Source organism: Myiozetetes cayanensis, unplaced genomic scaffold (genome assembly GCF_022539395.1).
Source record: "Myiozetetes cayanensis isolate MyiCay16 unplaced genomic scaffold, myiCay2020 scf6-25, whole genome shotgun sequence".
Taxonomy (NCBI): domain Eukaryota; kingdom Metazoa; phylum Chordata; class Aves; order Passeriformes; family Tyrannidae; genus Myiozetetes; species Myiozetetes cayanensis.
This window is the reverse complement of record NW_026087853.1, coordinates 54890331-54914406: the sequence shown is the minus strand read 5'-3', so window position 1 is coordinate 54914406 and position 24076 is coordinate 54890331. Positions and strand designations below refer to the sequence as shown.

Below are 24076 nucleotides of genomic sequence, written 5' to 3'. Positions count from 1 at the left end.
GTGGATGCCTGTGTGCTGGCAATCTGGGAAACACTGCACTCATTTCTTGGAGGTCTGGCAGTGTACACAGACTGAGGGTCCAGCCTGATTGCACTGGAGAAAAATGGGAATATGGAAAGTCTTGTCAGCTCCAAACATCCCTAAGCAGCATTATAATCACATAATGAAGGCCAGCTCGGCTTGGTGTGATTTGTTTCATTATGCAACATAATTCTCCCTGGAATTTTAGTTCTTGCCTGCCCTCTACCCCCAAATGTGCCAGCTCACAGCAGAAATTAATGCTGGGGGAGGGAGAATCCAAGTGGGAAGGGGACCAAGACATTTAAATATTGGTTTACACGTGCTGAGTGCCCTTTCCTGAATTAACGGGTGGGCTTCCAGTGCTGCCAAGCAAAATCCCTCTGGATATGCTCGTGCCAGGAGCTGAGCTGGCCAACAGTCTTGGATTTGTGCAGGGAACGCCTGCAGGGCTCGTTCTGTGCTCCAGCAGAGGCAGGGAAATAATAGGCAACTGCTTTACTCCTCTTGAAGATTTGGCCCAGGGACGTACAGTCCTCATTTAAGGTTTGCTGGAATTTGGTCAAAGAGGTCCCAACCCTGGTGAAATTTGCTTTTGGGGTGTGTTCATGCGAAAAAATGTAAAAGATGGAATTCTGTGTTGAAAAGTGCCTATTTGAGAGCAGTGTTTGTTCTAAAGGCAGGCTGTCAGCCTTCCCCTGGCTGGTTTTCGTGGCAGAGGCATCCTGGGGTGCTCCCTGTGCCATGGCACCGTGAGCCTTGGGTTCAGCATTAGATACCACCCTGGAACTCTGCTGGCTTGTAGCCCTGGGTCCCTGCCTCCATGGGTGCCCACCCGCACAACTGCACGGCTCCAACACCACTGTCAGCTCCTGGGTTTGTTTTTACACCTCTCTGTGTAAGGCGACACCTCCTGTTGACCTGGAAACCACAGTCCTGCCCCGATGGGATGTGCTGGAGTTTCAGTGCACAGCTGAAGGAATGATGCCCATGGAGGCAGGAGGAATTTGTCTGAACTAGCAGCCCTGTGTGCACTCCAAATTGCCACACCTCCTCCTTGTGCTTCTTTATCATGTGTCCTTCTATCTCCAGAAGTGACTGATATGGTTAAACCCCCATTTGGCACCTGCACATCCTGCAGCATCCAGGGCAGCCCAAGTTTGTGCTCTACCTGTATCCCCATCTTTCATTTCTTGTCAGCTAATTGAAGTTATCAATGGCTTTGTTTAACACTGAGTACAGCCCCTGCCATCCCACTTCTCCCCAGTGAAATAAGTCACTCATGGGACACTGCTCCAGGCTACTCCACTTGCATAAACCTCCAGCCAAACTCTATGGCAACCAAAGTCACTTCCTAGGGACAAACAAACCACCTTGGCAGCTTGTAGCTGCTGAGAGTGATTTCTGATCAAATAGATCTCCAAGGAGAAGCACACACAGCGTGTTCATTCCCAATTAAACATCAACCAGGTAAATCCACGGCTCTCGGGAGGAAAAGTTTGCAGGCTCAGACTCCCCAAGAGCTGCGAGTGTTCCCTCAGACAACTCCCATCTTCTTATCCAGGGAATAACTGAAGGAGGTGATTTCTCACAAGACTTTCTGCTTGTTCAGCCCACCCCACAGGCCAAATCTTCCCCTGGGGAACATGGAAAGAGCCGCTCAGATCAAAACTAACTGGTTTTGGTACCTAAGTGTTCTCTGTGGTGCTTTGTGAACAAGGTGCCTCTTGGGCTGTGCACAAACACCCATCCTACCCATTCCCTGCACTTCCAAAGAGCCAAAGGGCACTGCAGTTTTCATGGTTCACGGAGTAGTTAGAAGAGGATAATCATTAACCTGCTGAGGACAGTCTTTCTTTTGTGAGATCCTTTATCAGGGGATCTTGCTAACAGAGCTGGGGAGGATCTGGATGAGGGGAAGCAATGTTCCGTTCTCACAAAATCCCAGCTGTCCCCAGCGCGGGAGGTGTTGGCACAGACATAAGATGTGTTTTTGCCGCCAGGTCAGGCCAGCCTGTTGTGCATGGAGCTCTGGCTTCATGTGGCTTTGGTTGAGTTCCAGCCTAGAACTCCCCAACAGCCCGTCCAGCTCTCCAGAGGTGCCTTTGCTATAGGAAACTTTGGATGTGTTGGACACGACTCACCGTACAGGTCCTTTGCGCTCAGCTTGGAGGCTCCGTCAGCTTTGCCCATGCTGCCGCTGCAAAAGGAGGAGGGAACAAATCAACCAGCAGCTCCCAGATCTTTTTAGCATCAGCTTTCACACAGCAGCTCTGCAGCTGTCCCTGAGGGACCAGCCCTTCCCTTCCTCCCCATCACATCCATCGGATGTGGTACATCGCCAAATCGCCAGGGAAAGCATTTCCTCGTGGGCTGTGCCGCTGCTCCCTATGCAACCCTACCTGTTATCCACACCGCAGGCACATGTCACTGAGCCCTGCACTGGAAACAGGAGATGGAGCAGCCCAGCCAGGCCTGTCCCACTAGAGTTACCTCCACACAGTGTCCTGGGAAGGACAGCACTCCAGAGGGGCTGCTTTAAGGACCCCAGTTCCCAGTGAGCCATAAGGGGGGTTGTTACAGGGAACAACCCAGGTAGATTGACACCCCTCCATGTTATACCCGAGTACCCCTGAACCTGAGGCAGTGTGAGAGCCAGGATTATGATCCCTTCTGAATGGACCCGTTGGAGATGTGCCCCTTTGAAGGCAGGTGCTCAGGTATAGAACATATCCTGTATAAAAATGTGGCAGGATGGAGTTGTGTGCAAACAACTGAGTTTTGGGGTGTCAGGTCTCTAAACACGACCATGTAGGACCACCCCCGTGCTTGGGTTGTGGGTAGGACTGAGCAGCCAGGAAATAACGGGGTTTCCTCTGGCAGAGGAGGATCCAAGCAGGATCTGAGGTGCTGAGGTCAGGCTGTCCTGCACAGAGCAGTAGCCTGTGGGTGCTCTGTTACCGTGTCCCCCTGAGGGCAGGCAGCAATTCATGGTGCTCTTACACCGTGCAGGAAGGAGGGAGAGACCTGGTGGCTGTGGCTCCACTGGGAAGCTGCCCTGGGCTGCTGTAGCCCCAAGACTGAAGGTGGAGAGGCTCCTGATGTCCCTCTCCTCTCTGCACTTGATATGGCCTTATCAAACCACAGCACACAGGGCAGGTGATATGTGAGTCAGGGCCAGGTTCTGAGGTGCCCAGGAAGGGTGAAACAAACACCAGGGACTTTGGGGACGAGTGTGAGCACTTGGAGCATCCCCTGATGGTAGGAAGGAGTGGTGGAGGAAGCCCACCATGGAGATCCTTACTTGGAAGAGCTGGGGTTGCTGCTGAGGGATCCCTTGTGACTCATGTCGCTTCACAGGCTGGGCAACTGCAGCAAAACAGAAGAGACAGAGTCAGTGGTTATAAAACAGGCTGTCAGATGATTTATCCCTGTACGTCCTGCCCTTCCTGCTCCGAGTTGGGGTCTCCAAGCAGATGGAGCAGTCGGTGAGCACGGGGGTGTTCCCTCCTGCTCCCAGACACCTCTCCCTGCTCTGACCTGGGCTGGAGGTGACACATCTCAGGATGCTTTCTCAAAACCCATTTCCCCTTCTCCCTCTTGCCCATCCCTTGCAGGCACACCCCGAATCGGTGGCATTCCAGCACGTCTTTCCCAGCAGTGCTGCCCTGCCTAGGGTTTAACAGGGACTGAGGTGACCTTTGCCTTCCTGATCTGTCCTGTGCCCGTGTGCTCGTGGCTGTGTGTCCTGAGTCATTTTTCATGCCTAGAGTGCCATTAGCTTTTGTTATGTGTTAATTTTAAGGTCTACACCAACTGTTAAAGTATCTTTATGAGGGGATTGTCCACATAAAGAAAAGTGGAATAATTGTGAATGCTGCTCCACTGGCAGCACAAGGATGGAGGCAATGGGGCTGCGGTGGCTGAGTGCTTGGTGAGGGGCAGACAGGCTCAGTTCAGATTTTTTTCTTCCTCGTTCAGATGAGAATTATAAATAATGTGGGAGATGTGAGAGAGATCCAGGCATTGCAGCAGAACTGCAAGGGTGCGTTAGGGGGAAAACAAGGTATAAAAAATCTCAGGAAATACTTTGTATTGGCATCCAAGATCTTCACCTCTGCTCCAGTGTGTGAGCTGAAGGGAAGCCAAGGCAAAGTCTGAAAGGTTTCTTAGTTCACTTTTGGGAAGCTCAGGGGCACCTCTGTGTCTGGGTTGGACCCCACTCACCTCATGATAAGTTTGTCAGAAATCAAAGGTTTCTTTAAAATACTCATTGCTGGCTTGAGGGAAGAAGCTGCTCAATGTCCCCCGTGGGATTTACTGCGAGGCGACCTCTGAGTGTGCTTGGCATGTGCCAGGGGCTGCCCTGACAGCTGTGGGCAGGCACTGGAGCTTCCTCTCAAGGGTTGGTCTTTGCTGAATTTAGGCTGAAGTGTGTGTAATCCCCAGGGAATACTTTGGAGCCCTCCCTGACACCTGGGATTTCCCCTCTGCTGCAGGGCTTGTTGTATCATCATCAGACCTGCCCTGGATTCCTTACATATCCGTTTTTATTCCGTGTGTTGGAAACACTTGTTTGTGGTATTTTGCTCCATGTGTTTCACCCTGAGGTGAGGGCAGAGACAGTTTTCTCACTGATCTTATCAGACCTGTCAGAGGGATGTATTTATGGAGATGCAGCTCTCCAGGTGAAGCTGCACACAGAGCATATGAAGAATCCCGGCACATTTGGGGCTCAGCCTCACAACTTGCAACCTCTTTGCTGTCCCAGTAACCCTCCTCAGCACCGAGGCACTGCTAGAAGTGACTCCCAAGTGCATTTTGGAGCTAGTACTTTAAATTCTTCCTTTTTCATCTCTCTTGTGGTTGATGCTGAAGTCCCTACACACACTTATATACGGGTCTGAATTCTTATTCACTTTAGAATAGAAACTTGGTGTTCTGCCAACCCCCCTGAGTGTAATAAAACCCATCCCTGTGCCCAAGCTTGGGTACCTGTGAATTTTTCCTCTGTTAATGGCTGTCTACTGGTTTCCTTTTACAGGCCTCAAACTGTTCCTATCTCCCAGATCTCCATGTGCATTAGCATACGGTACCTGGAAAAGGGAACTTGGGCCCTTAAAAACCCCGCTCTGCTCTGTTTCCTCTGCACCACCCAATCACTTGAGTCCCACAGCTGATGATAGATGGGAATGCTTCTGCATATTAATGTCATATTTCTGGCTCCCTTTCACTTACTGCCCCAGGGCCATGTCCTTAATGGCCTGAAATCCAGGTTACTCCAGCAGGAATGCGGCACCGAGTCTGGCTCAGAGCTCAGAGCTGGTCCCAGGCCCCAGCTGTGAAGCAACGGGAGGAACCAGGGATGCAGCCAAGATCACCCTGGTTTTTGCTTCTCCTTCCCAAGCTCTGTTCAAGAGAAAAATTGGGATCTGCTCTTGGAGAGGCCCATCTGGTCAAACCCTACGTGGCAATGGCAGAGGGTCCTGCTCAGCTTTGTGAGTGAAGCAGGACCAGCCCTAAAAGGCAATTTTCCATCTGAGGTGGTCACTTGAGACAATTCTCCGTCTCATGGTGGTCAATAAAGTACTGATGGGATAAGCTGGGCTTCCCACAGGAAGGCAGGATAAGCTAACCTGGAAGGCTGTCCTCCCTTGCAGGGTGCTTTGTCCCAAAAAGGCCATGGAACTAGAAGCTGTGTATGGAGCTGCCCAGTCAGCATGTCCTTATCGTGCTGGGCTCCCTTTCTCTGTTTATTCCTGCTGGTTTGTGCCTTGCCCTTTGCCCGGCTCTCCCCGCTGTGCCCAGGGCCTGGCTATGCCCGGGCTGTGATACTTAGGGAGGGCGTGGTGTGTGCTGGCCGAGTTAAACCAGGCCAGAGCCCTGTGCCAGAGCTTTTAATTCAGCGTAAATTACCTGATATTAATTGACTCCGAGCTGGAAGACTGGGAGGGGGAAGGGCCCGTTTCTAAGGGCTTGGAGGCTTTATAATGAGTTTGCTAAATCAAGAGACAGCTGGGCTTGAGGAAGGTGAAGGAGGGGCTGAGAGCACTTCCCCTTCAGTGCAGGCAGAGCCAAAGATGGGACACATGAAGCCGTGGGCTAGTGGCTGGCATTCCCCAGGTTCCCTCTCCCCAAGGGAGCATCCTTAAGAGCTCTCACAGTCTGCAGCCTCTTCCAGATGTTGTCTTCTCCCTGCCCTGATTAGAGGGTTCCAATCTCCCTGTTATCTCCCAGCAGGTGTGGCTGCTCCCTCCTCCTTCCCCAGCAGGGTGAGTGCAGGGTGGGAAGGGGGAGGCAGATTTTGCCGCGCGATGTGCGGCTGTGCCGGCGTCGTCTTTGACTCAGCCTGAGCACATCCAGTTTCGAGACCATCACCTGCCCTTCTGCTGGTGCAGGGCAGTGTTTGTGTGGGTGACCAGGCAAGGCAGCTAAGTGTTGCACGGTGTGGAATGGGATAGGGACTCCAGGAGCTAAGGCAGGCTCACATTCTGGTCGCTTCTACTGGAGCGACTGCAGGGAAGTACAACTGCATGGCTAAAGCCTGGCACTACCATCTGTCCCAGGCCAGGAGATCCCAGAGTGACTTAGGGAGGCCAGCACAACTCAGTGCTGAAGGACATGGAGGTGAGTGAAGTCATCCTGTACTTTAAAGCACAGGAAACCTCACTCCCTGACTTTCCGGCCAGTGTTATCCTTGAAGGTCAAATATCCTCCCGCAGGCACACGGAGCCATGACAGGAGCCTGGCATTGTCTGTGCTGCATTTACTTCTGTGCTTTTATAGCAAATGGATGCCGGCCATGCATTGTTTGGACTTTCTCTGAGTCTCTTTGAAGAGGGAACTGTGACACTGATCCCTCTTCTCCAAGGGTGGGGAAGCTCTTTGGGAGGGGAAGAACTAATACCTCTTTCTCCTCTTTGGGCAAATCTATTGTTGTACTTTATTTTTATGAGGTATAGTTCTCCCTTATCTTCTGTGGTCAGACATTTTTGTTCTTATAGGATGTGAAAAGGACATGAAAAATTCTGGATTTGGGTAAAAATTGGACAACTTGAAAATGTGAAATACTGGTGGGATTCTTAGGGCTATTATTACTATCATCACTGCCAGTAACAGCAGCATCTGGTGTCTGTGAGTGTTTTTCTTGATGGGTCCAAGACCTTTAAGACTGAGGTTGGGTTTGTTGATATCAGAGAATATTAGGAAATGATTGTAGCAGCAGGGAAGTGCAGGTCAAAACACTACAACTTTTGCTGGAACAGAATTAAAATATGGCAAAACCCCCAAAACCCTTAAGCTAAGTGACCTGGGAGGAATAGCAAGTTTTTCCAAGCATGCTCTAAGCCAGTTCTAACAGACCTTGTCTGTGTTTCCATCAGTCATCCCACAGAAATCTGCCTGGGGTGACAGGGCTTCCGAATTCCCTGTCAGCCCTGGTGAAGGGAGTCTCTGCACCCAGAGACTCTGGGGCTTGGACAGGGGTGAGATACATGTGATGGAAATGCCTCCCGAGGGTCCTGCTGGGGTGAGGGGTCCGTGAGTGTATCCTGACCCCCTGGGATGGGCCAGGCAGGAATGCTGGACTGGCATCAGCCTCAGGCAGTAACATAAAGCGTCAGGGAGAAACATGAGCTGGGCACCACACGATGTTATCTTCTGCACTTGCCAGGCCAGCAAAGCGCTGCCTGTCAGGGCTGCTGGGTGTTTCCATGTTTCCATATGGGAATGTCATGCTGGAGAAGGCTGTTTGATGGACTGTGCTGTGAAGCTCAGGCTGCCCAGACCCACAGGAGAGCAGAGGGAGCACTGGCACCCTGGTCTGTGTGTCCTGCACTGTCCCTGCTCCAGACAGCCCCCCCAGCCCTGGGAGAGTCCCACTGGCTCCCACAATCCATCCTGCTCGCTGGGATGGTATGGAAGGACCTGGCAGGTCAGGAAGGCCACAGTCCACTAACAAAGCAGCTTTTGGGTGTTGGGGAGGCACTGGCATCTGTGTGCTCAGGGCTCCTCATGTGGAACCAAGAGTCCTACATTCACAAAAACTAGTTTAGATCTCTAAAAGTCCTTGTGAGATGGACCCTGGCAGCCTGTGGTTGACCTGAAAACTTCACATGGATCTCTGGTCCAGCCTCCTAACGATGGAACCACCTTGCTCCTGCTTTTAGTTGTTTGTGGAGCGTGTGGAGCTGCAGGGTGTGTGTGGCACATCCCACGTTACAGTGGTGACAGTCACCGGGTATGACCTGCCAGGTGTGTGGAAGGAACACTCCCTGCTCTGCACATCGGATTTTTCACATTGTGGAGATTCTCCAAAGACAAGCAGCTGGATAAATATAACCCAGCCCAACAGGTCTGGGCAGAGAGGAACCCAGTGTTCTTCAGCCTCCGTGGGAGAAGTGGCAGCAGCTCTTTTGGACTGAGGCATCTCAGACCTGCTGCCACCCTCGGCCCAGCTTTGGTGGACCCTGACCACCCTGGATTTATTGTTGGGCCCCAGGGGTTGAAATGGAGCCTTTGGAGCTCAGAAATGCAAACTGGCACCACAGAGAAAGTGCCAATATTGACAAATTCCTGATGGGAAATTCACAGAGAGCCTAGAGAGAGCATGGGCAGGCACCCCATGTCCCCCCAGACACACCCTCACGTGTCCATAGGTGATCCACAGACAGACCTCGGAGGCCCTCGGTGCCCACAGCTTGGAGTGGGAGACGAAGGCTCTGAACCAAAAACTAGGAGCTTTTATATTCCTGCCAGTAAGTAAAACCTTCCTCCCGGAACTACAACCAAAAGCAAGTCCAGACAGCGCCCTGCTCTATAAATACCCAGGGAAAATGCACAAACAGCCACAGTCTCCAAGATCTTGGGAAAAAACTGGAAGCTGACTCCACCACCCCTTGGAAAGAGTTGTTTTCAGAGTCCCTGTGCTGAGTCACAGCTTTTGGATTTACGCTTTTCCTCTCTGTTGGAGGAATTCTGCAGAGGCTGGGTGGAGGGAAAACAGGGAGCAGGCTTGGGCTTGCTGTGTGTCTTGCCAGGGGTTCCAAGGTGAGCATTATCCACGTTTGGCTGCAGTTTAGAGAGCTGGAGAGCCAGGCCCAGAAAGAGTGTGTTAAATATTAATGGATGCTTTTGGAACATGGAAGGAGACAGATGAGTGTTCCTCATGTAAAAGCTCATTAAATGGTTTAAATTAAAAGACCCCAGTTCAAAACTACCCGACTGGGAGAAAGTGTCACATGAGTCACTTGTACTGCCCAGGAATGAAAACCAGCATGACTGGAGGGGGTTGATCAGCCAGACCCAATGACAGTGTTCCCTTGGCTTCCCAGGAAGAGAGGAGAGCTGTGAGGAGTTTTGTAGCTTTTTTTCTCTGTCCTATTTTTCATTTTGTACCCACACCTTCTGTGAGCTAAGCCTGTCCCTGGCACCAGCCAGCTCCTGGCGAGTGGGAGCCAAGGAGCTGTGGGAGGCTGGAGCTGGCTGTGGGACTGTCTGGGCAGGATGTGAGGGACCTGTGGGTGTAGCACGCCTGGTACCCAGAAAGTTTGCTGAAGAAAGCACTGGAAGAAGGGTGGTTGTCGTGCTGAAGGTTTCTCTGCCCTGTGTCCTTATTCACCCCACACCCCAAACATGCTCCGTGTCCTGTCCTGGAGCTGTGCTCTGGGCAGTGAGGGGGTTAGACCTGGGGTTTTTAGAAGTGCAGAGGATTGAAAGGGAGCCTTTTTCATTGCTCTGAGTAGAAATCAGGGCTCGGACATCAGGCCAGTAAAAACAGGGAGTGACTCTGCCTGTGTGTGTCATACTCCAGAGCAGGATGGGGAACGGCCCCAGCCCAGCCTGCAGGAGGGCGTTGAATCGCCTCTGTGTTCAGGAAAAACACCAAAATGCTGTGTGTGACCATCTGTGTGTTTGTGTCCCTGGCTGCAGGCACCAGAGCTGTTCCTCGTGTGCATCCCCTGTATAGCTGGAATATTCCTCTGATGTTTTTTCCAAGCTTGAAGGCATTTGTGGAACAGCTGGGAGTCGATGAAAGGTTGGCACTGGTGGGGGTTGTGGACTCCCCATCCCTGGAAGTGTCCAAGGCCAGGTTGGACAGGGCTTGGAGCAACCTGGGCTAATGGAAGGTGTCCCTGTCCATGGCAGGGGTTGGCACTGGGTGGGCTTTAAGGTCCCTTCCAACCTAAACCATTCCAGATTCTAGGAAGACAGGCTAGAGCTGGGATGGAGTTGTGAGGGTTTGCCAAAGCACCCACAGCAAAACTGCTTCTTCCAGAAGCTTCAACAGGGACTGTGCCGATAACCCCGGGGTGGTCCTGGTTCATCCCAGTGGGGATCAGTCCTTTCTCCCCAAGTGTGGGTGTACAGGTACAAGAGCTTGGCTTTGCTGCCAGCACTGCCTTCAGCTAATCACTCAATGCCTTAATTGTCCATTAAATCATTGCTTTAATGTGTAGGTACAGGGTGCCCTCCCTCCCCTCAGTCCTGGGCAATCCCTACGAGCCAGCCTCAGCATTCCTGCTTCCTTTCCTCTTCTACGAGACCTGTAATCCTAACAGAGACATTTGGCAGGTGGATTTTCCACGTTAATTCCCAACCTGTAGCCCCAGGCGGACTGTGATCCACCCAGCCATCCCTGCCTGGCTACTGCCAGCCCAGACTGGGCTGCACAGCTTCAAGGAGGGATGGATGGGGATAGGGTGGGTCCCTCACCCTCTCGGGAGGGGCACAGGGAGTGTTGCTTGTCACTGGACTCCCCCATCCTGCCTGGTTTGTGAGCAAATGGAGGTGTTGAGATCCATGGACCTTTCCACCACCTCCTGCTAAAGGAAGGGCATTTTTGGTCACTCCCTGAAATGCTGATTCACTTTCCTGGCAGAAACTCAGGCATGCAGCAGAGCAGTCACTGTGCCAGGAGCTTTTCTCCATCAGAGAGAAGCTGTTCTTGGGCTCAGAGCCGCTCTGAGTTTTGCTTCAGTTTGCCTCCAGCATGGTCAGCTTGGAGTCTCTGGGGTTGCAGATGATAATTGGTAAATCTGAACCAAGAAACTGGTAAATCTGAACTAAAAATCCTTCTCTCCCTGTGTAGGAAGGTCACAGTATCCTATCTTTCCCTGGAGAAAGGGAGAGGACCACTGCCCATCTCCTTCTGCCTGTTCCAGTGAGGAGCTATTCCACTCTGCTCCCTGCTCCCTTCCCAAATCTCTGCCTCCAGCAGCTGGGGCTTGGGAAGCAGCAATATTTTTCATTTCCTGGGCTTTCTGCTGGGAGGGTGGGGCAGAAGTTTTGAGGGAGGAGATTTATCTTCTAAAAATCTCATTTGATGTTTAAGGCTTTTACAGCCTTTTTTAGGCTAATCATGACGAACATTCATTGCCATCTCTTCCCATCCCATTTTGTGCTTCCTACTCATATCCTGTCTGTGTATTTTTGGCCATTTGTAACAATTCATTTGAGCTAAAACTTGGCACATGGGGCTCGGCTCCAAGTGTCACTGCAGAAAAGCAGGCTGACACCGCTTTAACCAGCTCAGTGGTGGCCCCCAGAAATGTGTTGGGGTTCGAGTCAGCTTTTGGTGTGACAGCAGCACTTTGGCATTTTTAATAGTTTACTAATGTAGCTTCTTCCCCCTGTGGTTGGTATTTTCATATACATCTCATGGTAGATAAAATTTTGTATGAAAAAATGGTGAATTATTCCTTCCCAGTCACCTGTGAAAGGCAAAAATGGGAGTTTTGCTGTCCATCATTTATTTGTTTTACCTGCAATGAGATTTTTGGATTCTCGCAGATAGTTCCCTTAGGAACCATAAAGTTCATTGCTGGTGCAAAACGTGTTCTGTTGCACAATACTTAGCTAAACTCTCCCACCCAGCTGGGGGAAGCCCTGCTCCATTTTTGGAGTCAGAAGACAAGATGCACAGTCACAGGAAAGCACTGGGTTGATTTCTGATGTTTGGGCTTTCAGTGAAGCTGTGGGTGTGAGGCCACGGGAGGGTTTTGCAGCCTGAACATCCAGTTACCCATTAACCAGAACAGTCCCTGGAGAGATCATTCCAAAACCAAAATAAACCCCATTCCCTTTGCTCTTTGTTTCGTACAGAATAGAAGGATGTGTGAGGCTGGCTTTATCAAAATAATTCCAATGGCACTTTCTAATCTTGCGGTGCAGAAATGTTTTAACAGTCTTGCCACAAAATAATTAATCTCCTCCGAGGGCGAGGAGGAAAAGGCACAATTGGTCCCTGCAGAGGCTGGGATGGGAGTGTGAGCTGGGCTAGGAGGAACCAGAGTAATTCCGGGGCTGGGGAGGGAGAGAAGAGTTTCCTGCAGTGCCCCAAGAAGCAAAGGTTTCACTGGCCACTGCTGTGTGCCCTCAGGATTGCCAGTGCCACAGAGCTGGAGCTGTGCAGGGGCACATGGAGGAGATGTTTCTGCTCTGGGAGTCTCGGTGCTGTGGGGCAGGTTTGCCCAGGGAGGTTGTGCTGTCTTGTTCTTGGAGATTTTCTAGAAGTGAAGTGAACTGTGGAAGTGAAGTGAAATGGAGTGAACTGTGCAGTCTGGTCTGATTGCAGAGCTGCCCCTGCCTGGGGTTGAGACCCCAGGAGACCTCCTGACACTTTGTGATCCTCAGAGGAGAAGGGCGAGGAGCAAGAAGCCCTTTCTGCCACATGGGCAACGTGTGTTTGCAAGGACCAGGGCTGTGGGCACATGGTGGTGCCCATACAGGCCACGTGGGTGCTCCTGCAGCCAAAGGAGCCAGGGTGGTGCTTTCCACAGCCTGGGCTTAAAACCACTGAGCTCTCCTTGCCGGCCTCTCTTTGGGGTCTGATCCTTAAATGAGCCACAGGTTTATGGGTCACCTCTGGAGCAGGAGGAGGTTGGCAGAAGCAGGGTTGTGCCTAAATGTGCACATTGGAGAACCTGGGAAAGTCGTTCTGAAGAAAGGGGCAGGTGGCCCCAAGAGCACAGGAATACCCATGGTTTTGGGAAGGACAGAGTGCTGTTCCTGGTGCTCCTGAGTCCTGCCCGGGGGCTCATGGATGTCGTGAGCTACCCACGTTGCCCTTTAGCTCGAGCTGTCGAGGGCAGGATTCCAAGATGAGGACCTGAGTGCCCGTCACCCACATGGCCCTGGAGTGGAGCGTGGCCCCTGTGAGCAGAGTCCCGGCAGCTGCAGGCACTCGGCAAGGATGGATCACACTGGAGTCAGCTCCAGGGAAACAGCAGCCTTCTGCCTCACATTGTCCTTCTCACCTTTGACTGTTTGCTCACCAGGTCTTGGCAGGCAGGGAGCAGGGAGCAGGAGTGTCTCCAGGCTCATGCCTGGTGTGGAGCAGATGTTCTGGGGCCTGTCTGGTCTAGTTTCCATGTGGCTGTGGCAGGGCTTTGACTGCTCAGCTGGTTTCAGTCCTCACTTCCCGGGCTGTGATTAAACCTGCACAGTGTTTCCTTCCACAGAGCAGTTGCTGAGGCTGGAGCTCCTCTCCTCCCTTTCATCTTCCCTTGTGCTCAGAGGAGCCAGAGGCACCTCTCCCATCCCAGTGGCAGGTTGGGAACACACACATGGCTGCAGCACATGTGGATCCCAGAGGAGAGGCCAAGATAGCACAGGAGCACAGGAGGGCTCTCTGCACAGTTCCCAGCCTCCAGCAGTGGGGGTGAAGAGCTCTCTTTGTCACCCCTGAATTTCTGCAGCTGCATCTGGCCAGGCTGTTAAACTCTGGCCCATGCTGAATGGCCTGTGGCAGGATGCTCCACGCTCGGCTCTGCATGGTGCTCCTTTTGTTCCTGCCACACCTGCCAGCTGCTGGTTTCGTGGGATGCCCCCAGCTCTGTCAGCAGGAAGCAGCTGTTCCCTCACTCCCTCTCTCTGTGCCACGGGCTGTATCTGGGATCTCGAGGAGAGCAGCACCTCAGTGTCCCTCTCCCAGGCTGAAGAGCTTTGGAAGTTCCATAACTGAAGTCACAGCTACAGGGGCTGTTTCTGCTTTGATTCCAAGCCCGGAGCAGCTACAGCAGTGGGAAGAGGTGCTTCCATGGCAGGAGATTGCTCAGGCAGCCGATGGCCCGACCACACCTTGGGTGTTACCTGCACAGCTCTGGTACATTTGCTCTCAATTTATCCTGCTGAACCTGCTCCTGCCTTGCTCTGTGCAGCAGCTCCTCTGACAGAGCCGCAGCTTTTCTGCCTTTTTTTAAGCTACTGAAACTTTATCAACTTATTTTCCAAGCAGCAGCAACTCAGAATAAACCTGACAGTCCTGGAGTTAACCCTGAGAGCCTTTCATGTCACTTTTACACTGCTGCCCTGCCCCTTCTATTGCAAAACAGGAGGAAAACAATCCAACCCAACATTTTCCCTGTGTTTTCCACATGCAGCCTCTGCTGGCTTTAATGCCAGGTTGGAGTGAGCAAGCACCTGGATACTGGACTGGAGTGTCCCTTCACCAGTTGGGTTCCCTGCTATGGAAACCCTGCAGGGGCAGCTGGAGATTGCTGACTTACTCCCTTTGGGAATCATGGAAACATAGAATAAACAGACAGAATCACAGAGTCAGCCCTTTGACTACAGTGGGGCAAACTGTCATTTCCACAGTTCAGATGTGCCATTCCCCTCTGCAGTTTGGAGGGGTTTGTGTTCTCCAGGTGAATAAACCTATCCTGTTGTGGCCAGGTCCCAAACCCACCAGGAGATCAGGCAGGGATGCTGGTACAGGATCCTTCCCTGCCAGCCCGAGGGACTCTCTTCTCGTGTGGAACTGAGCATGGGTCAAGCCTGTAAAGTCCATGAATGAATTCCAGTCAGAGGATTTGCCTGGGTGCAGTCTGGGATTACCCTGCCCATCACAGAGATCCTGCCTGTGTCACATGTCAAGGGACAATGTGCAAAACCCTTTTTGTGGTCAGTGTACATGGACTGAGGAGCCTCCCCTACTCCTAACCTTACATCCACACCTGCACAGCCTCACTGGGTACATGTTATTCCTCTTCCTTTTCCAAGGACTTTTGAAAGTCCAGTATCTCAACCCAGGAGCAATGCCAGGAGCATCAGGTACTGAAAACAGGACAAACTGCCTGGCTGTGTGAAAGTCAGTGTTGGAGGTTAACCCACAGGAATGGCCAGAGACAGGTCCATTTGCTTCTTCCCCAGAGGAACACGTTAATGTCTTTCCAGGGAAAAGTGGTTTTAATTAGTGCTCCCTTCTGCATAGAGCCTGGCTCTCCTCCTCTGTCTCCTCAGCCAAACACAGCTATAATTAAGAGGCAGCAGTATCACAAATGAGAGCAGGCTCCAGCCTGTGATTTATTAAGGGATATCGTGGGTGCAATTACCTTTCTCTCTCCTACTCTCCCCGGTGTTTTTATGAAGTGAATTTACTGATGAAAGGATTGTCTCGGGCTCAGGCAAATGGACACCTCTGTGTTAATCTGAGCACTGAGAGCGAAGGCAGAGTCACTGCTTGGCCTCCATGCAGTCACCACTGAAAGCCTCAAACCTGACTTACTATAGATCCTGGAATGCTTTGGGTTGGAAGGGACCTTCAAGCCCATCCAGTGCCACCCCCTGCCATGGGTAGGGACACCTTCCACTAGCCCAGGTTGCTCCAAACCCCGTCCAACCTGGCCTTGGACACTTCCAGGGATGGGGCAGCCACAGCTTCTCTGGGCAACCTGTGCAAGGGCCTGCCCAGCCTCACAGGGAAGGATTTCTTCCCAATGTCCAACCTAAACCCACCATCGTTTAGCTTAAAGCCACTCCCCCTCGTCCTGCCACTCCATGCCCTTGTGAAAAGGACATGGAGGACTTGGAGGAGTTTGTGTCCACATGTCTCAGTTCTGCCTGGTGGCAGTGGTGGGATGAGGAGCGACCCAAGGGAGTCCTGATGATGGCAATGAGCAGTGACAGGCCAGGACAAGCCACTGGCCTTGTCCACAGCAGTGAGATGAGTCAGGTTTGGGGTTCCCTTTTATTTGCTGGCGAGGGAATTTGGGGGATGCATGGCTTTGGGTGGCAGCTCCAGTTCCAGTAGCCAACACCTGTAAGGCATGAAGAGATTGCAGCTATCTTGGTTTCCAGATGGTTCCCACTTTTGGTCATCTTCAGCGAGAGGGAAGTTAGGTGTAAAGGGTCTGGGGAGGGTGGTGTTGACTCAGCCTGTGCCTGTTCACCTGATCCTAATCGCTGTCCCAGCAGCAGCACTGTTTCACTTTCTGAACCATCCGTGGTGTCTGAACTTTGGTTTATTGCCGTTCAGATGGGCTGCACTTTACCTTTGTAGTATATAAATCTGGACAGGTTGAGACTGATAAAACAGAGGGGAAAAAAAGAAAAAAGAATCCAGGAAGGACTAAACTTAAAGAAGTTTAAATTATGAAAAGCTTCTGGGGACCAGTGCCCCAACCAGAAACCAAAACCAGGAAAGAATTTCCTGGCCTGTTCCAAGGTGGTGTTGAAAGACCCCAGCCCACAAAGGTGGAGCGTTACTGCTCCACCAGCCCTGCAAGGAGCTGCCCTCCCCTGGGGCAAGGCTGGGTCAGAGGCCCATGAGCCACGAGGGCTCATTTGTGCCACACCTGCTCATCACGATAGCCAGGCCTGTTGCAAAATCCCATCCTGCCCCTTCCTGCCTTGGGTCTTGGTGCTCAGCTCCTCCATCCAGCTGAAATGGCTGAGAGAAGCTGTGGCAGTGTCCAGGGAGTGGGAAAGAAGTGGGTTGATAGCTCAGCAGGTGAAGACCCAGCTGTGGACTGACTATGGGAATGTGCCCCTGGCACTGGAGATGAGGATTTTGACATGTGAGATGTCTTTGCCAGTCTCAGGAAGATGGTTGTGAGAGGGGTTGGTGTGGACCCTGCTCTGAAGGCAGGGGTGGATGTGAGGGCAGAGCATCCCGAGCAGGTTCTGACTCTGTGCCAGATGGGCTGGAGCAGCTCAGCGTGTGCCATCAACCTCCTGCCTTGTGAGGGTCCCTCACCCCACTGTGCCTGCAGGAACACGCCAGCCTCGCTTGGGGCTTCCAACCAAATCAGGGCCCGGCAGCTTGTCTGGGCACTTCAGTCCCTGTCCCAGGGCAGCTGAGCAGGCAGAGCCTGTGACTCCCCACCTCTTCCCAGGGGCTTTTGTTGTGTTCCTCAGCAGATCCTCAGTGGCAGTGAGCACGTTGCAGTAACGCCCTCGGGAGCACTTGGGGAGTGGGAACAAGGGCTGGGCTCTCCTGGGGAGTTGCAGTGCAGGGGAATGGGGAAGATCTCCAAACCGGTCCAGCTCAGCTCCACACCCTTCCCACCCTTCTTAATTGCAATTCCTCCTAATTTACCTGGATCACCAGGAAATAAAACACCGACGCTTTTTGCTTACCCCCTGGCATTGTGCATTTCAGTTTTGGAGGCAGTACCGTCGCCAGCCCCGGAGAAAGAAAACCTGTCACTGCCTTGGGAAAGGACAGACTCTTGCCTGTGCCTGTGCACAGAGGTGGCCTTGTCCTTGTGGGAACAGCATGACACCAGTGTGTGGGACTGGCTCTCCCAGGATCCCCTTCCTCTCCCTCTTCATACCCATTTGATGCAGGGACACTAAATACTTTAGGGATGGGTGACAGCATATTTTTCCCTGAGCTTGACATTTCAAACCCTCTGTAAGCAGACAGAGATGCTATTCAGAGCCTCCCCACTCCATGAAAATCCTTGATGTTCCTCTCTGTGGTGTTCCTGACTCTGGTCTTGTGGGCATATGGAGATCTGGAGCCACACTGTGATCTCAGGCCTCCTGAACCTCCTTGGATCTCGTGTCCTGTGTCACTCAGGCGTTGTACAGTGCCTGGCACCACTTCTGGTGATGCAGAGACTCTTGTACAATGTAGTTGGACAAGCAGGAAGGGTTTCTGGAGGTACCACCCTTCCCCTCCCTTTGAGTGGGAGCCTTGAATAGCTCCTTGTCAGGCAGGTGGGTGTTTTTCTGGGCACCTGCTGAACCTTGGCCGAAGCAGGTGGTTCAAGAGGCTGTGCTGGCAGAGTCACGTGCTGCTGGCTCTGCTGGCTCTGCCATGTCAGGCAGACACCTCACTGCTGATAAAGCTTTACTGGAGGGCAGGACATCATCCCTGTCAGTCCGGAAATCCAGTGGATTTCTTCTTGGGAGTCACTAGGTTTGACTGTTTTTAGAGGGTGATTATTTTATTGCCAAAGCAGTAGAGGCTGCACTCCCATCTCCCTGGGGGAAGGGCAGCACTGACAGCACATCCAGAAAGGAGACTCGAGGCCAGACCAGCCCCACACAAGGAGAAAACCCTGAGTCTTCCTCAAAGCCACAAACCTTCCTGATCCAGCACTCCACACCTTGGCATGGAGGGGAGAGAAGAGAGTGTGACAGAGACACAGCTCCAGAGCACCCCAGCCCTGTGGGAATAATACTGCGAGAGTCCCTCACCCACTCCGGGCTTATTTCAGATGGATGTTTCTCAAGCCCACACAAGCCAACGCATTTGTTCTCCCTGTTTTACTCCTTCCTTTGTTGCCACAAGGACTGGAACCTCCCAAGTCCTGTGGTGCGTTAGTGTCTCTTCCGAACCTTTCATTTCCAGAATGATCCTGTGATCCTGCGAAGAGTATTTTGTTTCCCAGCACATTCCAAAGCACATCAAGGGGCAGATGCCAACAAACATGTGGCAGGTTTGGCCCTGCAGCCACCCCCAGCAGGGTCTCCTCCCGGCATGTACAGCCCCGTTCAGTGACCAGAGCAGTCCTGGTGCTGAGCCCAAGCTCTGTGTGGTGTCTGTGCCCACCCCAACAGTGGTGGTGATGGCACAGGGGCAGAAAGCCAAGGACTCAAAGCTTGTCCTGGCAAACTGCTCCGTCCCCCCAGTGCTGGGTGGGCACAGCAGCATCACCCACAGCTGGTCCCTTCCCAGGACCTCCCCAGCATCCAGTCCAACAATGCCAGTGCTCAGTGTTTCCTCAGGTGCCTAAAAACACTCCCAGTCCCTCTAAGCTCTGTGACTATATGGCAGACCCATCCTGCCCTGCCAAATACAGAGGAGCAGATGTGGTGCTGGACCACCTGGAGGGCTGGGATGCAGCTGGAAGAGCAGCAGCTCCTCTGCCAGCCTTCCCAAGACTTCAGCAGCAGAAACCAGCAGCAGGCCTGACCGCAGCAGGGACCAAGATTTAGGGCTGTCCCAAACACCAGTTCAAGCCTTGGTTTTAAACCAGGCCAAGCACTGACCTTTGCTTCTCACAGACACATTCCCACAGTGAATCCCAAGCCCCTCTTCCCAATCCTCCTTTAAAGGGCTCCTTGATTCAGCACCACTGCCTGCCCTTTCTGTCTGTGGAGGACTAATTTTCCTTCTTAATCAGCTGAAAACTCCGCCACGCAACGAAATGGAGCCAGGAATGTGCTGCTGCCTGCGGCATACGCGGGTGAAGCCCTGCGTGGGTCCCTGCTGTGTCAGCCGGGGGCTGAGCCTCTGGCTGTCATTATTTCTACTAAGAAAAAGTCCTTTTTAGGGGCAGATCCCAGCCCACTGCTGGCACTCCTGGACGAGCAACCGCCGATGGATCCGACCCCTGTGGCAGCGTTTCAGAGCAGCCCAGCAGCGCAAGCGTTACTGCCCGCTGCCCTAATTACAGCAGGGCAGTCACCGGATTTTACTCCTGTGCTGTGTCACAGTTATTTCCAGTATTTGAAAATAATGACAGTCCCATCATTTGTCCCTGAGCCTTGTGCTCGGTGGAGTTTGCAGGGGCATTTTCCAGGCTCAGAAGTGAAAGGGGACAGGAATGCTGCGCTCTGACTCTGAACCAGATGAGAGCTCCGAGGGAGGCAGAGCTGTCACGGGAGGGAGCGGGACAGTTCCGAGCTTCCCTCTGTGCTCAAACAGGGTGGTGGGTCCTGCCAGGGTCGGGGCAGGGAGAGCACACCCACCAAGAGTGGCAGCTCATCCAGGGGCCCAGTGGGGAACGGCAAAAATTCCACACATGTCCCAAAAAGAGGAAACCTCGATGTTTGCAAACAAACAGCTGCTCAAAAATACATCTCCAGACTTAATTAGGAACAAAAAAAGAAGCCTCGTTCTGTGCCAAATGGACATTTTGCTGCCAAGAAAGTGCCACCTACTGGATCGCTCCCGGTGGGGAATCGCCAGGACAGGAAACAAACCAGAAAACGCAACACTGGGAAAAGTACAGGTTTTTACCTTTTTTATACTGTAACAACAGAAAACTACCCAGCTAGTTCTCCCAGACACAGCCCCTCCCCAGCCACACTCCCTCCCCAGTGGAATCAGCCAGACTTTTAAAGTGGGTAAATGTTGGGGAGGGGGATGTGAAGTTTTAGGTTTTGAGGAGGGACTCACCGGTGCTGAGAAGCCGCTCTTGTCTCCCGCAGTTCCCTCTGCTCCCGTGTGTTCTCTCCCAGTTTTCCGTGCCCTCCTAGTTAAATCCTGCTGCCATTCTCCAGCAGCCAAGCTCCCTCTGCTCTCTGCACAGCCTGCGATCCCGGTGCCCCAGCCTCTGGAGGGGAGCCCGAGGCAGAGCCCACCCCACCTGGGGTCTCCGTGCTGAGGCTTCCTGCTGCCCTTTCCTCCCGGTGCCGCTCGCCCCGGTTGTCTGAGAGCAGGTGACAGAGGTTTCTTGGCAGAGCAGAGAGGAGGGGAGGGATGTGGAGGCAGCGAGAGGTGGAGCTGGGACCCGGAGCAACAGGTTACTGTATAACCAGGGCTGGTGGCCGCGGGAGCGCCGGGGGCTGCGGGGCCTTCGCCCACTCCCCGGGCAAGGGGACCAGGAGCCCAGGACGTGTTAAACTGCAGGTTTCCTGCACCCGAGAACATTTTGTACCCAATGGGGAGGTTAAGGTGGCGAGGGGAGGTGAAGGAGTGCTTGGAGCTCGGTTTTCCATCGCCGGTGAGGGAGGGGACGTGCTGCCCGATCGCCTCGTGGGGGAACAAGGCCCCTTTTGTGCAGCCCAGGGCTCTCCGCGCCGGCTCACGGGTTGTTTTCCTCCAGCGCCTCTCCTGCCTTCTCTCCCTTCCCTGATGTTTGCAGCAGGGAAAGGTGCTGGGACATGGGGGGAGAGGGCAAAGTGTCCTCTCTGTCCCTGTCCCCAGAGCACTCGGGGGTGTGGGGGAGAGCATCCATCGGGGTACCCTCTCCATGGCACTCCTTGGGGTTACCTGGCCATAAGGTTCCTCATCTTGCCCCATCTCTTCCATGAAAGAGAGTAGGTTTAGATCGAGTGTTGGGAAGAAATCCCTCCCTGTGAGGGTGGGAGGCCCTGGCACAGGTTGGCCAGAGAAGCTGTGGCTGTCCTATCCCTGATGAAGGGACCTGTCGTTGCCCACACTGTGTGCCCCTGCACCTGTGTGCCAGAGGAAAACTGGACGTGACCCTTTTGGTCACAGAATCCTGGAATGGTTTGAGTTAGAAGGGACCTTAAAACCCATCCAGTGCCACCCCCTGCCATGGGTAGGGACACCTTCCACTAGCCCAGGTTGCTCCAAGCCCTGTCCAACCTGGCCTTGGACACTCCCAGGGATGGGGCAGGGAGCAGCCTTGGCAGGGAGCACCCTTGTGCCACTGCAGTACCATCAGCCCTCCCTGGGGATGTCCAGGCTCTGTTATCAGTGTTGTCAGGAGCAAGATCACCATCCCCTTCTCACCTGGGCCCCAGGTGGGGCACAGAGAAGGCAAGAGCCACTTCTTGCTGGAGTGGCAGAGGTAGGACTTGAGCTCCAGCCCTTGTGCCAAGGCCAGTGTTGTTCCTGGGCACTCTGGGAAGGATTTTTAGAAGCTGCAGTCTTATCACACTATTTCTTGTTGCTCTTCTCTTGCTCTTCAAAAGCCAGAGGGAAATTGTAATAGCTGGCAAGGCCACTCTGGAGTTTCTGAGCTGGACTGCAGAGAAAGTGTGTGAGCTGTGCTTGGGTCTGCCCTGGAGACCCTGTGTTTGGGGTCCCAGAGGGACCCTGGACTCTTGGAAACAGTTTCCTGTGTGGGCAGACTTCTTACTTTCAAAGAAATACTTCTGTAGTGCCCAGTTTCCTTTGTCTTAAGATTTAACATTTTTAAAAATGATGGGGTCAGCTCATGAACTGATCATTAGGCTGGAAAATATCTGCTGTGTCATACTGACATGTCCGTGGCAGGGTGGGATCCTTCTGGGTAGCCAGTCCTCTCCAAAAATCGGGGCTTTTGAGAGTGTTTTATTAAAGTGCTTATATAGTGTGCCTGCAGGCCTCCACCCCACCCCAGGGTGTGTGTTGAACCCCTGGCACGTTCATCTAGAGAGACCCCGTGTCACCGGCTCGGGAACAAACACTGGGACTGTGACACGAGGGAAAGAAAGACGGAAAAGTTTCCACCTCGGGACAGTGGTGTGGGGAAGGCCAAGTTCCTGAGCAGGACATTTGTGCATTTTCTGCTGCTCCTGTGCTCTTAGAGGGGCTTGTGCCCAGCTTGCAGCCTGGCCCGTGTCCAGGCCTGGCTCCGAGGAGCCGCCGGCTGAGTTCCTGCGGGAGGAACGTGTCGGGGGAGCCAGGCGGGAGGGCAGAGCCGGCTCCCGGCCTGACAGGGGTTTGGCAGCTCGCTTTGACAGGAGCAAGACCTCTTCCGCCCGGCTGAGCCGCAGTGATGCGCCCGCCCGGCGCCCCAGCACCCTCCTCGCCGACATCCCAGGGGAATGCACTGGGAAAACGCAGCCAGCCCTAGGAAATGCGGGATTCAGGGAATGCCAGCCACACCACCAGGCGGAGGAAGGGTTGTGGGTCCAACAGAAGGGAAGTGCAGTGGGAACGTCAGCCTCGCCGGACAGAAGAGTTTGTGCAGGAGATCCCCACTCCCTGAAGTGCATCACTGGGGTATTTCTGTGGGACTGCTGGGCTGGGCTCATGTGCCTGGGATGCAGACAGGGAGTTGGCAGGATTCTGCTGGAAGGCTCTGCCAGCTATCCAGCTCCACATGCACAGTGCAGACAGGGCTACTGTGAGCTGCTGTGCCCACAGCAAACCTCTAACTGTGAGCAGGGAGGCAACTTTTCCTCTGGGCAGGGAAGGAAACCACAGTGCAGCTTATTACACCTTCCCTGCAACAGCTGGTGCCGGTTGAGCTGGGCCAGAGGCGACTGTGGAATCATGGAATGGTTCGATGGTGTTCCGGCCTCGGCTCCCAGGTGTGGAACCCACCGAGTGCACGTCCTCAGCCTCCCTCCTTCCCTCAGCACTGGGCTACTCCAGCTGGGGTCTTTCTGCACGTTGTTCCTGCCTGCTGAGGGACATTACAAAGTCATGCAGCAGTAACACCCTATCTCCCAGTACCTCCAAGCTGGAAATCCCAGGGGGCTGACTTTCCTTTTGGGATCAGCCTTTTAAATCAGGTTGGCGGCAGACACCCCTGGGATGGCTCGAGAACAAAGACTTGTCGAGTAAACACCACCCAAACCCAGCTCCTCAAAATATGTGTTCCTCTCAATTTTTAATGCTGTTTGCATCCAACTTGCTTGTCCTGTTTCAGAAGGGCTGGGCCTCGTAATTAAAAGCTCCAGCGATTTTATGTCTGGCAAATGTCATCAATGGCTTCACTATGTGTTCCCTGCTTCTCTGAGCAGTGGGAATGGTTTGGAAAGGAGCTCCTGATTAGGGGAACTCTCTGAAGCTCATTCACTTTGGGTCTTTGTACCAGCTTGGCATGGAGAGATGGTGTCATGGAGTCAGGGTCAGCAGCGTAATTCCCACTGAAAGCCTGGAAATACCCGAGATGAAGGAGTTGTCTGAAGCTTCCAGACTTCATCCTTCATCATGGACTGAAGGGCTGTCAGCAGCAGCAGTACCCCAGAAAACAGTTCATGGACAGTTTTATCTGAAACCGCACCAGGGCTGTCCTGCCCTGGTGAGGGAGCCAGTCCAGGTCGGTGCCAGCTGAGCCCAGCAGGCACTGACAGCCAGCCAGGGCTCTGCCCAGTTCCAGCCAACAGGCCCTACTCTGAAATGAGCCCAAAAACTCATGTTTATTGTCCTCTGTGCATATTTACCCCATGGACTATCAGCAAGCACAGGCACTCTCCT

At 53.1% G+C, this 24076-nt stretch overlaps 1 protein-coding gene across 1 annotated transcript in view; it reads right to left on the bottom strand.

Annotated features, from left to right (window-relative positions):
* The window catches only part of EPS8L2 (EPS8 like 2), a 48852-nt gene extending 28211 nt beyond the window's left edge, over positions 1 to 20641 (bottom strand). The window contains exons 1-3 of the mRNA XM_050336408.1: positions 20375 to 20641; positions 3323 to 3387; positions 2163 to 2218 (exon numbers count right to left, since the gene is read on the bottom strand). Coding sequence (XP_050192365.1) covers positions 2163 to 2218; positions 3323 to 3366 — 100 coding nt within the window. The 5' untranslated portion in view covers positions 3367 to 3387; positions 20375 to 20641. The remainder of the gene's footprint in view (positions 1 to 2162; positions 2219 to 3322; positions 3388 to 20374) is intronic.
* Positions 20642 to 24076: the final 3435 nt, after the last annotated feature.